The sequence below is a fragment of the Equus caballus genome, chromosome 6 (genome assembly GCF_041296265.1).
Source record: "Equus caballus isolate H_3958 breed thoroughbred chromosome 6, TB-T2T, whole genome shotgun sequence".
Taxonomy (NCBI): domain Eukaryota; kingdom Metazoa; phylum Chordata; class Mammalia; order Perissodactyla; family Equidae; genus Equus; species Equus caballus.
This window is the reverse complement of record NC_091689.1, coordinates 83,486,391-83,501,528: the sequence shown is the minus strand read 5'-3', so window position 1 is coordinate 83,501,528 and position 15,138 is coordinate 83,486,391. Positions and strand designations below refer to the sequence as shown.

At 44.3% G+C, this 15,138-nt stretch overlaps 1 protein-coding gene across 5 annotated transcripts; it reads right to left on the bottom strand.

Annotated features, from left to right (window-relative positions):
- Positions 1-5,312: 5,312 nt before the first annotated feature.
- PRR13 (proline rich 13) lies at positions 5,313-9,052 on the bottom strand. 5 transcript variants are annotated; one of them, XM_005611231.4, is made up of 4 exons: positions 8,685-9,052; positions 8,046-8,084; positions 7,320-7,669; positions 5,313-5,987 (listed from the first exon to the last, which is right to left on the bottom strand). In XM_005611231.4, the coding sequence occupies exons 2-4, from the start codon at positions 8,062-8,064 to the stop codon at positions 5,946-5,948; spliced, it is 411 nt and encodes a 136-aa protein (XP_005611288.1). In that variant the 5' UTR covers positions 8,065-8,084; positions 8,685-9,052; the 3' UTR covers positions 5,313-5,945. The 5 variants fall into 5 exon arrangements, with proteins under 5 accessions (XP_005611288.1, XP_005611289.1, XP_023499434.1 ...); XM_005611232.4 differs by having other exon boundaries at positions 8,046-8,112; positions 8,685-8,753; XM_023643666.2 differs by having other exon boundaries at positions 8,518-8,747.
- Between the last annotated feature and the right edge of the window lie 6,086 nt (positions 9,053-15,138).

The window sequence follows — 15,138 nt, the reverse complement described above, 5'->3', positions numbered from 1 at the left end:
AAAGAATTAAGTATTTACCCTATCTTTTTAGGAAGAACTGTAGTCCATTCATAGTCGATAAGGGAAAACTCTTTTTTTAAAAGAGTTCCATCTAATAAATGTAGAAGAAATGAAAGAGTTAGTTAGAAAATCACCGCTCATTCTGCATCCCAAAATGAAATAATTGGTTCAGGCAAGCGTCATCAATCATCAAACCTTTAAGTGAAAGGTTGTTAGGGAACAGGATATTATCATGGTGCCAAATATCACCACACAGATTATTTGCAAGTCGCAAAGAAAAAACCAATAACTTAAAATGGAGAGATCTGATAGTCACTCCCTTACCCAAGTGATCAAATTTTGCAACACTAATAGTAGGACAATTTTGACATTATGTGGTCCTTGATGAGACATGCTAGGAAGTACATAGCATCATCTATTAAATGTTCTTGTCAAAAGTGTTTAATCTTAATCTAATCAAGCCTTTAGACCTAATTTGCAATTTACAGGAAATTTATAAAGTTTAAAGGAACAAGTTAAACACATCACACTACAAGGAGATAATCAGCAAATCCAGAATGTGGGACATTCCACAAGACGACTAGCCTGGTCTCTTCAAAAAGGCAATGTAAGAGAAAAGAAGGAAGAGTAGGGGGAGGATAAGGAGAAGAAGAAATTTAAAAGGCAACAACAATCAAATGTAATGTGTGGATCTTGTTTGGATCTTGGTTTTAAAAAACATAGCCATATAAGACATATTGGGGACAACTGAGGAAATTCAAACATGAACTAAATATTAGCTAATATTAGGAAGTATTGTTAATTTTCTTAAGTGTGATAATGGAATTGTGCTTATTTAGGAGAAATGCTGTTTAAGAGGTACAAGATGAAATATTTAAGGGTGAAGGGTCATGATGTGTGCAACAGACTTTCATATGGTTCATATAGGTATATCAATAAAGCGAATATGGTAAAATGTGAACAATTTTTGAGTTAGGTGGTAGGTTTATGGGTAATGATTGTACTGTTCTTTAAACTTCTTAGAAATAATTTTCATGATAAAAATTGGAAAAAATATGATGTGGAATGGAACAAGATCGGCAGAACATTGATAACTACTGAAGCTAGGTGATGGGAATATAGGAGTTCATTAATCTGCTTTCTCTACTTTTGTGTATATCTGTAAATCTCCACATTAAAACTCTTTTTAAAAAAATAGAGAAGAGCCCTGGAAGGGAATAAGACAAAATAAGGAGAGGGAAGTTGAAAGAGACAGCAAATACAGGGTTATTATTGAATCTTGTACAAGTCCCTGAGTGTCAGTTCTGACCTGAATATTAGTCAAGTTTTACTGGGCAACCCCAATTGAGTGGAGACATCTGAAGAAGGATAGCTTCCTGAAGTAGAAAATAAGGCTTGGGGACTCCAATGCCTTTCTTCTCACCCCCAAAATGAAGAGGTGGGCATTGGGAACAATGTGAGAAAGAAATAAAAAGAAGTCTGTCATTTGGCAAAGGCAAGGGGCAGACCAAATACTGAAAGAGAGGAAAGAAAGTAAGAAAATGTTAGAAGACCCAGAAAAAAGCAAACTCAGGAGTAGGCTTACTGTGCGGCCTGGGCTGAAGGTGAGATTAATCTCAAGATTTTGCATTTGGGTTATTTATACCCTAGGGGCTCTGAGAGCTCCAGTGAAAGTGAGTGCCTATCCCTGAAATCATCTCTAATGTGGGATGCAAACCAAAGATCAAATCAAAAGTTGATGGGGGGCCAGCCCAGTGGCACAGCGGTTAAGTTCAGTGCACTCCACTTCAGCAGCCTGGGTCCGGTTCCCAGGTGCGGACCTACACGACTCGTCAGCAGCCATGCTGTGGCAGCAACCCAGATACAAAATAGAGGAAGACTGGCATAGATGTTAGCTCAGGGTGAATCTTCCTCACGCAAAAAGAGGAAGATTGGGGCCAGCCCCATGGCTGAGTGGTTAAATTCATGCACTCCGCTTCGGCAGCCCAGGGTTTTGCTCGTTTGGATCCTAGGTGTGGACATAGCACCACTCGTCAGGCCATGCTGAGGCAGCATCCCACATGCCACAACTAGAAGGACCCACAACTAAAATATACAACTATGTACTGAGGGGATTTGGGGAGAAAAAGCAAAAAAAAAAAAATTTGGCAACAGTTGTTAGCTCAGGTGCCAACCTTTAAAAAAAAAAGAGGAAGATTGGCAACAGATGTTAGCTCAGGGTGAATCTTCCTCAGCAAGAAAAAAAAAAGTCGATAAAATAACATTATCCTCTACTAACAATAACATGGCTTCTATTGGGGCTGGCCAACAGTTGCAGCCAGCTTTGAAAGAGAAAGATGGGGTGCATCTAATAGCAATACCTGATAATGTTATGAATCAGTGAATTCTTCTGGGAAGGGGAACCAAGCTGGTCAAGTGAGAGAACGTGCCTAGCGCCACAAAGCAACCTGATATATGGACGTCTTGCTATATTTAGTTTTTAGTAAGAAGAGAATGGCAGAATCCCAGATCCTCTCATGGACACCAGGTAGTGAAGGCATAAGATAAAAACATTTGAGAACTACCATCTTTAGAGTCTTACACTGACGCACAAAACAGGGGGCACAAACCCAATGCTCTCAGGGTCCAAGCAAGTGCTGTAATTGGGAGAAGTTGCCTAAACAAAGGCAACAGGAGTTTGAAAGGGTGATGAGAAGACTGGAGAATACAAGACCCATCTATAAGGAATGACTACTACTCAGGGCCATAACTCTGCCTTTAGAAATGTGGGCCCACTGTTGCTAGAGTTTCCAGCTTGAAATCTGAACTTTTATTGAAAATGTCTCATATTTAACGCAGAGAGTGGTCCCTCCAAAAAAAAAAAAGTCTCATAGCCAGATATAGCCATGGGCATCCAATTTTTCAACCTCTGGCAAAGATCTATGTACCAAAATGTTCACTGCAGCAGTTAAGTGTACAGCAAGACTGGAAAGAATCTAAAATTGTAGCAATAAAAGATTTGTCAGATAAACAAGCCATACACACACACACACACACACACACACACACACAGCTATGGAATCAACTCCAAGATAGATAATTAAATGAGAAAATGTTAGGCCCAAAAGAGGGCCTGTACTATGCTCCCACTTGATATAAAGTGGGGGTGGGGGGCAATAGGAACAATGTGAGGCAGAAATAGAAAGGGGGAGACTTGACTATGCACGGAATAGCTCTGGAAGTTTGCAACAGAATCTGTTGTCATGGTTGCCTTTGGGGAGGAAGCTGGGAATCTGAGATGAGAGGAGAACCTTACTTTTCACTGAACATCCTATTAAAAATACTACAGTTTTCTCCAAGTATATGTATTATTTTAGCTTTTAAAAAGTTAGTAAACTTTTGAGAAACAACACTCACACAACCACAGCAAGGTGCTCTGCATATGGTTTAGAAATGCCGAGAAGGGGTATGCTCTCCCCTGTTAGGAACAGGGAGGAAGTGGGCAGTGAATTTTCTCCCTAATTTCTTTGTTTCTTTGTGTTTTTCCCCTCCAGCTCCTTCTCATTGTCTCTCCTTATTTCTGTCTTTTTTGTCAATGTCCCATTTCTCTTCACCTCACAGCCTCCCCCATCCCCCCAGTCGCATCCCCCACACCCACATCTTCCTTCTCCTCCTCAAAAAGGAAGAGCTGATGAATAAGTGAAAACAGAGAGTGACTGGAAAAAAAACATTAGAATGGCCCCCAAATCCAGGACACTGGAAAAGCAGGCCTTGGATTTCCTAATAAAATTAGAAGCAAGATCTAAAATATAGGAAGACTTCATTTTTTTCATGTAACTCGCCCCAGGGACAAGTCATGGATCCATACAGCCAACTAGAAAACACTCGTTCCCTGTTCTTCAAGCCTCACACTCAATCCCCAAGCCCGGTGAGCTCCTCAGAAATCTCTCTCAAGTCCACTCCTTCTAGCTCCATCTCCCCGACTTTAGCCTCATTTCCTGCCTTTAGGCTCCCGCACTGGGAATCAGGCTCAGGAACTCCTGAACTTTCACGCTATGCCTTTTTACAATTCTGTACCTCTGGAAAACTTCTTCTGCCTGGAATCTATTAGGTTAAGAGAACAGATTCGGGAGCCACACTGCCTGAGCTCGAATCCTAACTCAAGTTTTCTTCATCTACAAAATGGGAATAATTGTACCTATCTCACAGGGTTGCTGGGAAGATGACACAAGTTAGAAATTTACAGTACTCAGTGCCTGGCACATAAAAGCTGGGTGTTTGCTGATACTGTTGACCAACTGGGAAACTCCTCCTCGTCCTGAGGCCCAGCCCAGACCTAGCTCATTTTCCCAGTGGCACTGTCACTCTTTCCTTGGCTCTCCCACTACTTGATCCATGTCTCTACTGTGATCCTTTTTACTCTATTATAATAACCTATTCACATATTCACATGTTGGTCTGCTCCATTAGATCCTGCAGGTCATGGAGGGCAGGGACTGTGTTGTTCATCTTTGTAGCTTCAGGACCCAGAACACAGTATTTCCTCAATAATTTCCAGGAAATCAATCTAGCCCCATTAGGATCCCTGTGGTTCCAAAACATGCTACGGAGCTTTATGTCTCTGTACCCAAACACATGCCTTTCCCAGCTCCCCTCTGCCATCCCCTTGGTAAATCCAGTCTTTTATTTTTTTATCTACTTGTACTTTTCACACTCAAGTCCCAAGAAATAGTTGAAATGTCACTTTTCCTATAAAGTCATGTTTGCTCCTTCCCTTCCCAGTTATTTCTAGGTTTACATCCCTCTGGCATTTTATAGCATCTATCTTTATTAGTTCTCTTAGATGTCTTTTCCCTCTACTCTACAGATCTTTAAGAACCTGATGTGTAGTGCCATGCATGGCATATAGTAAACCAGTGGCCCTCAGTTCCAGTTGTGCATCAGAAGTACCCATAAAGGTTCTTAAAAATACTGATTTGTAGGGCCCCATCCTTGAAGAGTCTTATTCAAAAAGATTTGGGGCAAAGCCCTAAATGACTCTCTGATAGCTGATGGGCAGCCAGGGTTGAGAACCTCTGCAGAAGATACAAAAACTTATGCTAAAGACCTATGTCCATTCATTGAAGGAAAGAGAGTAAAGATTCATTCCACTAAACCTGAACCAATTCTGAAGGTTCCTCCCACTTAAGAAACCTAAGGACAGTATGGTATCTTCCTCGCTGATGCTCTGGTTCCTTACTACAAAACTGCTATACTTTAAAGGGCCTGTGGAAGGGCAGCAGAAGTAGTAGAATGTGCTGGGCTCAACTAAGGTAATGGCACAAGTGAACAGAGACGAGGCGAAACAGCTTTATTTGGACTGAGAGTGGGAGAATGAGAGGAGGACCTGAGATGGCATATGAGCTAAAGAGTAGAGATTAGGTTCCAAAATGGCAGAGCTCATCAACCAAATGGACCCCACTTTCCAGCAGCTTTGAGGTTAGTACAATCAATAAAGGCCTGCTGGGAAATGTATTTGCCACTAAATCACCCATGTGCGCCACCACTGCAAACAAGGTACAGGAGTTTTATTTTTCCCCCTGTAATTAAATTTCCACAACACCTCCCCAACCACAAGTATTACAAAAGAAAGGGGAAAAAAATCACATTTTACAGATCTTAGACTTGTCTTCAGCTTTTAGTTCAAAGGTCTCATCATCTTCAAAAAATAGTTCTGCTAAATTCATCAAAATAAGCTTAAGCTTCAATAGCTCAAGTTCTATCCAAGTAGTGAGAAGATGGCCTTTGCTAGCCCATTTTCCCTAGCCAGTTAGGACTAACAGCAGATTGAGGCTCAGATTGGGGGGGGGGGGGGGGGGGCGCGGCGGTGTACATGAGGGCTAATTTCCCCCAGTACAAGATGGCATCTGAAGCTTGATGGGAGAGCAGAACTGGAGAGACTTGAGGGAAGGGTCCAGGCTCTGTGTTCAGTCAGAGTCACTGCTGGAGGAGGAGGAGGAGGAGGAATGCTGCAAGGGGAAAGGGGAAAGGAGATAGCATCAGATCCAAATGACCTTTGACCACTCCACCCCTCCACCCAAGTGCTCGCTTCCTAAGAAGGACAGAGTCTTGAACCACACTGTCCTTTAATCAGCAAAAGCAAGGATTTCCTTCAGCAGTGAGCACACAGGAACGGATTAAACCATCCTAAATCATCCCACAGAATTTAACATACTGCATTTGGAGCAAGTTTCCAACTTTCTTTACCTGAGCCAGTGCCTAGGCAAGGAATAAATTACAGGACAAGTATAGAAGAGTGCTAGGAAGCTGCTGCTACCTTATAAATGTTTATTGATTAGCTGAACGGAAAGTTCCTAGTGGCTCTGAATCTAAGAAAAGTGAGTAGAATCAGCACCTGTGTCTGCATCTATCTCTTACTTTTTTCTATGCCCCAACTGGAAGAAATGAGGAAGGTAGGAGAGAAGGCTGGGAGGATCCTAGTCAAGGTTCTTTACATGCACACTGCCGTCAACAACTGTCATTAAAAACATTTTTGAGTCTCTCCAGGGTAATTTCTCTCCTATTCAATCTTTCCTTCTCAGACTTCTACCAAAGATCCAGAACCAGGAACTAGCACCCAAAGCTGTAAGGCAAATAAATACTAGGCAGTAAAATACAAATTAAGGCCGCCTCAAGATCCAGGTTGGTTCAATCCTTCCAGAGTTGTCCTGGGAGCTAATGTCACCCTTGCTAATTAACACTCCTCTAGAATGAAGATACTTAGCCTTGGGGATGAGGATGAAACTCAGGTTTTGTTTGAGGCTGAGAGTCACTGACTACTCCTGTCCTCAGTTTCCCTGCTGGGTAGTAGGACAAAAGACCCATGTAATTAAAACAACACCCTGAGAACAACGAAGGAGAGAAAGGAACTCTAGGAACTAGGGCCAGATTATTATCTGTTAAGCATTATACAAGCCTTCGGTTTGTCAATGGACTGACCCTATTAATTGACATTTTGACCACCTGAGTGGGAGTGTCCAACTTGCTAAAACATGCATCTGGGGGTGCCAGAGCAAAAGTTCTGGGAGAGAGAGAAAGGCAGGCGAGCAAGAAGGGCTTTTGATTCTGAAATTCATTCTGTGGCTCAGCCTAGCCCCTCGGGCAGGGAAGGCCCAATTAGCCTCACATTTCTTTTCAAGATTATCAGATTCTTCCTAGTGGGAATCTTTACAAAGAGGAAGAACCATCTACACAATCGCCTCCCCCTGTCCTCAGACTGCGAATCCCCCTTGCCCACCCCCTGCCTGCCTAGTCCTTTGGAGGGGGCACTCCTTTCTAGCCGGGTTCCAGAGGGCACTGACCTTGCCATGCTTGTGGTGTTTGTGCGCCTTTTTATGAGCTTTCTTCATTTTCTTCCGCATCTTCTTGTCCATCACCATTCCTGGTCCTACCAGGCCAGGAGCCAAGGGATTCACAGGAGGCATGCCAGGGGCAGGCGGTGGGCATGGCGGGGGGTAGGGACCTGAAGGTGGGCATCCTGGATACCCTGGCGGTGGCACAGGATGAGCAGGCCCACATGGGGGGAAAGCTGGATTCCCGGGGAGAGGTCCTGGGGGAGGGGGGCCTGGAGGAAAGGCAGGATTGACAGGGGGTGGATGGGCAGGATTGGGACCTCCGATGTGAGGGGGATATGGACTTGGCCCTGGATGCCCTGGTGGAAGAAGCAAAGAACAAAATAAGATTAGAACTGCCCAGAGCCTCTGACAACAAACAACAATAACAAAAAAGGGGGTTCCGCTTCTCACTCAACGCGTCCTTAAAGGGAAGTGGAACAGTGAGGAAGGAGAAAGGAGGGTAAGGAAGACAAGCCTGCGTAGGAGAGAGAAAAGGTAAGGTCTCTGGCAGGGATGGTGAGGGAAGGAGACCGTGAGCTCTAAGGAAAGACAGGAGCACTGGTCAGATATGGTCAAAGGACTTTGCTTTTGCGGGTGAGGCTGGAGAAGTCGAGGAAAAACCGACACAAACTTCCTGTTCCGGAGCCCATCTGAAAAAGGGTTGGGGTGGGAGAAAAGACCCCAAACACTTACCAGCATTGGGATTCCACATGTTCAGGTGTTTCTTCTAGGCTGAGGAGAAAGAAATGAAGGCCAAAAGCTGACAGCCCAGAGGTGGGAAGGGGATTTAGAGACCGCGCCCCAAGGCCTCCGCCCCACCGTCGCTCTCAGAGAACTACCACGACATCCACAGGAGGAACGTTTCTTTTCACCCGCTCCCTCGCCCTCAATACCTATTTTATTGCTAGTTCCCTGTCCACAGGAATCCAGCCCCCGGGGTCCGCCGCCTGCCACTACCTCTGGCCGCAGCTGGAGGTCTCTAGCTCCTCCGGAGAGGGGCCGAGTCCGTGAACCTCGCTGGCCCCCTCCCTCATCTCCCTTTCCGTGACTCAGTCCGGAAGACTTTAACCAGCCACGGGCTAAAGAGGATCTTAAACAACTTTACCGCCCCCGGGGAGGAGGACGAGGGGCAGGACCCCAACCCCAGGCTAAGAGAAGGACCCACCTCCAGGCGAAACCGGGAAGGGAGCTCGGGAAAGATCCTCAGACACTTACATACGTAGACACACCCCCTTCCCCCGTAAAAAGGGCAAATAGAGACCATAGCTCCCAGCTGCGAAGGGACCCCTGACACAGAAATGACGAAATTGGGGAATCCAGAACCCCCGTCACCTTTACACCTCCAGCGCTTGACTCGTCCTTCCCAGTCTCCGCTCTCACTTCCTGGTCACCCCTACCCCAAGGCTTGGGCTCCCGCCTCTGCTACCTCCTAGTTGGTAATCATGTGGTCACTCGGCGTTATGATTGGAGAACACACTCGTCAATCACTCTAGCCCCCACTCGGCTAGGAGGCAGGGGTTGCAGTAGGGGCGGAGCGGAGCTCTTTAGGGCGAGGCTGGTGCGCAGGGGCAGGCGGGCCGGAAATCCCTGGGGCGGGGCTAGGACAGGTGGGCTGGGAGAGGGCGGAGCCAGTTTCTGGGCAAAGTCTCCGAGCTGCGGACGAGAAACCCATCCGCTGCACTCGGAGCTCTTAGTCCAGTGCGTGCGAACTTTGGAATGCTAATACACCGTGATAACTGTTGTAACACAGGTACATACAGAGCGCTTAGGGAAGGGCGGGGAGCTGCTGAGACTCAGCTCCACGCCTTGATATTGCCGCCTCTCTCCTAGCCCCCGGAGGAAGTAAAGAAACTTTCTTAGGGCGAATTCTGCAGAGATTTCCCAATCTCCCCCAGGATTCTCTGTCTTAATTGCACAGCTCAGCCATCTGTCGAATTGCATAAACCAGAAACCAAAGAGGTCGTCCTCCATGGCTCTCTCCTTCATCTTTCCCCCTTTTCCTCCAACGCTACGAAGTGCCTGTTTTGTCCTCAAATAAATCTGGAATCCCTCCACTTCTCTCCATCTTCCCAGCTCCCAACCCGCCATCATCTCTCGACTAGGTTGCTTCACTGGCCTCTTTTTTTTAACAACACAACAAGCTTGACTTAATGAATATAGGTAGAACCATGCGCCCAAAACTTAAAAAATATTCATTCTTCTTAGAATATTTATAAAAATTGGTCTCAACCAATAGAATTCAAATTTCAAAGAATTGTATAATACAGCCCATATTCTCTGACCACAATGTAAAATATAAATACAAACATACATCTGGAAATGAAAAAAAAAAGTCTTTCAAATAACTACAGGTCAAAGAATAAACCATGATGAAATTAAATACTTTGAACTAAGCTAAGATGAAAAAACTACATCCCAAATTTGCGGGATACAATAAATATGAAGATAAATTTTAAACTGTTTGTTATCTTGAACTAAAGACTTTGATAGATTTTTTTAAATACTTTTTATTTTGAAATAATTTTAGACTCACAAGAAGTTGCAAAAATGGTAGAATTCCCATGTACCCTTTACCTAGCTTCTTCCAATGATAATATCTTACATAACCATAGTGTGTTTTGATTTTTTTTTAAGATTTTTTATTTTTCCTTTTTCTCCCCAAACCCCCCCCCCCCCCCCGGTATATAGTTGTATATTTTTAGTTGTGGGTTCTTCTAGTTGTGGCATGTGGGACAGCACCTCAACATGGCCTGACCAGTGGTGCCACGCCTGTGCCCAGGATCCAAACCCACGACACCCTGGCTGTGGAAGCAGAGCATGCGAACTCAACCACTCGGCCATGGGGCCAACCCCATTAATTAATTAATTAATTAATTTTTTTTTTGGAAGATTAGCCCTGAGCTAACATCTGCTGCCAATCCTCCTGTTTTTGCTGAGCAAGACTGGCCCTGAGCTAACATCCGTGCCCATCTTCCTCTACTTTATATTTGGGATGGCTGCCACAGCATGGCTTGACAAGCAGTGTGTAGATCAGCACCCGGGATCCGAACCAGCGAACCCTGGCCAACAAAGTAGAATGTGCGAGCTTGACTGCTGCAGCACTGGGCTGGCCCCTCCCTCACACTCTCGTTCTTCTTCTATGCAGCCTTCCTCAACCCACATAACCCCTTTATTTAATTTCTTATATATACTGCCACAGTTTCTTCATTGCAATCAAGCAAATACTGATATAAATTTATACCCCATCTTTTAAATATAAAAACAGCAAATGATGCAGAATTTAATTTGCAACATTTTCCCCCACTTAATATATCTTGGAGCTATTTCCAGATCAGTACACAGAGTGTGTCCTCAGTCTTTTTCACAATTGCATTTTATTCTTTTGTATAATGTACGTACCAGAATCAATTTTTTTAATGTCATCTATTTTGTTTTTTAGTGTATCTTTTTTTTAATGTTTTTTCATGTGTGTGTGTGTGTGTGTGTGTGAGGAAGATTCACCCTGAGCTAACGTCTGTTGCCAATCCTCCTCTTTTTTTTGCTTGAGGAAGATTAGCCCTGAGCTAAAATCTGCATCAATCTTCCTCTACTCTGCACATGGGATGCCTCAACAGCATGGCCAATGAGTGGAGTAGGTCTGTGCCCAGGATCCAAACCCACGAACCCAGAATACCAAAGCAGAGCGCGAGGAACTCCAAGCACTTGGCCATAGGGCTGGGCCCCAGAATCAATTTAACCAGTTAACAGATATGCGTGTTATTTTCAGTCTTCTGCTATTAAAAACAGTGTCACAGGGGCTGGCCCTGTGGCATAGTGGTTAGGTTTGGCACACTCCCTTCAGTTTGGATCCTGGGCATGGACCTACACCACTCATCAGCCATGCTGTGGAAGCGACCCACATACAAAATAGAGGAAGATTGGCACAGATGTTAGCTCAGGGAAAATCTTCCTCAACAAACAAACAAAAACCAGTGTTCCAATAAATAACGTTATATATATGTCATTTTACATATTTTTACTTTTTATAGATGTTGATGAACTACCCTCCATAGAGGTTATATTTATTTACATTCTCACCAGCAATGTATGTGTCTATTTCCCCCAACTCATCCAACAAAAAAATACTCAAAATCTTATTATGTACTGTAGTGTCTGCAGCAGTCTGGCCCTGCTGCTTCTCTGGTTTCTTCTCACAATGCTCACCCCTGGCTTTCTGCCCTCCAGCCCCAATGCTTCTTTCATCCCTCCAGATCTTGGTTACTTCTGCAGAAGGGCCTTTGCACTTACTGCCCCTTCAGCCTAGAATGCTCTCCCCATCTCTCTCTACTTCGCCTAATTAATTCCTGCTCATTTATCAGCTCTCAGCTATAGGATCACCTCTTCAGGGAAGGCTCCTTGACACCCTAGTAAGGCGAGGTTCTTTTGTTGTAGTGTCTGGCAGAAGCTTGCCTTTCCTTTAGTGCACATATCTCGGTTTATAATTATACATGAATCGGTGATTACTTCATTGACGTCAGCTTCCTACATTATGCTGTAAGCTTCTTGAAAGCAGGGACTGTGTTCCTCAACACTTAATGCTTCACACAGTGCCATGTATGTAGGAGAGTATCAGTGAATAAACTGTTAAATGAGTAATTACGTGAATGAATGAATGAATGAACAAGTAGACAAAGAGGAGTAGAGCATGGTGGCTCTGGAGTTGGTCAGACAGACCTGGATTCACATCCTGACTTTGCCATTTATTGTGTGACCTTGAATAGTTATTTAACCTCTTGGACCATCAATTCCCTCATCCGTAAAACAGTGGCGCTGGTACCTACCTCATAGGGTTGTTGTGATGAGATAATCATGTATCTGCCACATAATAAGCACTTATTATATGATAGTATTACTATTATTGTTCTTATTAATATTAAGAACTATACTATTAGACCAGCTTAATTTTTTTTTTCTTTTGAGGAAGATAGCCCTGAGCTAACATCTGCTACCAATCCTCCTCTTTTTTGCTGAGGAAGACTGGCCCTGAGCCAACATCCATGCCCATCTTCCTCCACTTTACATGTGGGACACCTGCCAGAGCATGGCTTGCCAAGTGGTGCTATGTCTACACCCGGTATCCGAACCGGTGAACCCCGGGCTGCCAAAGCAGAACATGTGACCTTAACCACTGGACCACTGGGCTGGCCCCTGGGTATTTTTTTAAGGTAGAACTTAGCAGATTTGGGCCGGATGCGGAGTGTGAAAGAAATAGAGAAATCAAGGGTGAACCCAAGGATAGTGAGCAACTGGGAAATAACGGTACCATTTACTGAAATAAAGAAGATGGGGAATGATCACATTTGGACCAGTGAAGTTAAGGATTCCTATCAGATATCCAAGTGGAGATGTGGAGAAGGCAGTTGGATTTGGCAATCTGGAGCTCAGGGAGAGGTCTGGTCTAAAGAGAAAAAAATCGAGAGTTATCAAGGTATGTAAAGCCAAGGAAATAGATGAGGTCAGCTAGGGGGCAAGTGTGGCAAGAGTAGAAAAGAGGGCCCAGCACTTGGCCTCAGGCCTGCCAAGGTTTATTGGCAAATTGGAAAGAGAAGAGGAGCTGGCAAAGGATACAGAGTGAGTGGCCAGTGAGGTAGGGGGAAAATCAGAAGTGAGTACAAAGAAAGGATTTGAGGAGGAAGCTATCCAATGTGTCAAATGCTGCCGATAAATTATGCAGAATGCAGACTGAGAGTTGGCCATTGGATTTTGCAAAGATAGTGCACTTTTTCAGAGCAGTCTCAATTACATGGTAAAGATAAAATTTTGCCTGAAACAAACAGAAGAGAGAATGAGAAGTGAGAAAGTGGAGACAGTAAATAAAAGCAATTCTTCCAAGGAGTCTTGGTAAATAAGGAAGCGAAAGAATGGAGTAGTAATCATAAGAGACCAGACAGTCTAGGAAGGGCTTTGTAAGATGGGAGAGTTTAAAGCCTGTTGTGAACTGATGAGAATAATCCAGTAGAGAGAAAAACTGCTGTTGCTGGAGAAATAAGGGATAGGTGAAGGAGCAAAGTTCCTCAGTGACCAAGAAGAGGCCTTCCAGTCTGTGGGTGGAGGCACTGGCTTTAGGACAGTAGCAGTATAGTGCTAGAGAAAATGAGCTCTGGAGCCAGACTACTTGCTTTGTGACCCTGGACAAGGTAGTTAAAAAGAAACTTCCGTGCCTCCATTTCCCCACCTGCAAAAGAAGGGATAATAATCACACCTAATTCATAGTGAGGATTAAATGACTTAAATATGTGAAGGGCTCAGAACAATGCTGGACATATAGAGAGCCCTATATATGGGTTATTATTGTTATTGTAATAGGAGAGAAAGCAGAGTCTACAGGTCCAGATGCAAAAGCATTGGTAGATTTAATGGTGGGAAGATGTGACCATTCTTTGCTGATTGTTCCCATTTTTTTTTCCCTTCGGAGAAATAACAAGCAAAGTTATCAGTTGAGAGTGAGGTGGGGGAATAAGATTAGAAATAGTCATGTCAGAAAGTGGGCAAGTGAACTGACCAGGGAGCTGCAGTAGGATTTTTCTTTGAGGAGGAGGATTAGCCCTGAGCTAACATCTGCTGCCAATCCTCCTCTTTTTGCTGAGGAAGACTGGCCCTCAGCTGACATCCATGCCCATCTTCCTCTACTTTATATGTGGGACACCTACCACAGCATGGCTTGTCAAGCAGTGCCATGTGCACACACGGGATCCAAACTGGTGAACCCCGGGCCACCAAAGTGGAACGTGCACACTTAACTGCTGCGCCACCAGGCTGGCCCCTGCAGTAGGATTACTGGGCATTGCAGTGGGATAATCCCATGCAGTGGGATTACAGAGGGCCCATTTGAAGTTTGTGGGCCATATATGTAGAAGGAGACCAGTCAGCACAGGTGGCGGTTTCCTCTAGTTAAATTCCAACGCATGGGACAACTGTGGAATAGAAGAACTGGATTTAACTTGGGCTAGGATTTGCCTGGAAAGTATAAGAGAAAGGTAAAGAGGGCAAGGCTGTTGAGAGTGTATGCACGGTAGTGACTGTGGTGATAGACCATGGAAAATAAACTGAGCAAGGAGAGAAGACATAGGGACTTGATGGAGAGTGAAAAAATGGCGGGGTCAATGGATTAGATGTCTCAGTGGAGGCTCCCTGGAGTAAGTGAGCTGAAAAGGTAAGAGTTGGTATCCAGAAAGTGGAATGCTTGAAACAGATCTTGGTGACTTAGGTAGTGGAGGAAAATCCTGTTGAAAGTAAAAAGGTCATCAAAGGATTAGATTATCTACATAGTGACTGAAGACACCAAGAATGATGACAAAAGGAGTGAAAGAAAGAAAAAGACTTTGAGCCAGATGCTAGTCTTTAACAAATACAGAGGAGTGACCAGGAGGTCTGTAAGTGATCACAATGAGGTGAGATAGCAAGTGCCATGGTCTGATGGCATGTATTTCAGAGAAGCTTGGGTTTTGGAAGGACAGAGATGGAGAAATGGTCTGGAAGTAGTAACAGACAGAAAGGAAAATATCTACCTCTTCTCCAGGGTGTGTGAAAGAAAAAACAGCTACCACTTCAGGAAAAGCAAGGTTCGTTTTAATGGGTGGGCGAAGGTGAAGCAGACATTCAGAGAAGAGGCTGAAGATACAGAAGATTTTGTAGATATTTCCCTAGAACTGAAGCAGGCACTATAGAAATGCAAAGCAGCATGAGACACCTGTCCCTTGCTCTCTAAGGACTTTAGGTAGGTGAAGACATAAAACCATGGCACAGG

Bases quoted from the DNA above. Each gene is read 5' to 3' on its own strand.
- PRR13 (XM_005611231.4), bottom strand. The intron at 5,988-7,319 runs GTCAGTGCCCTC...TTCCCCTTGCAG, and splicing joins AACACCACAAGCATGGCAAG to CATTCCTCCTCCTCCTCCTC.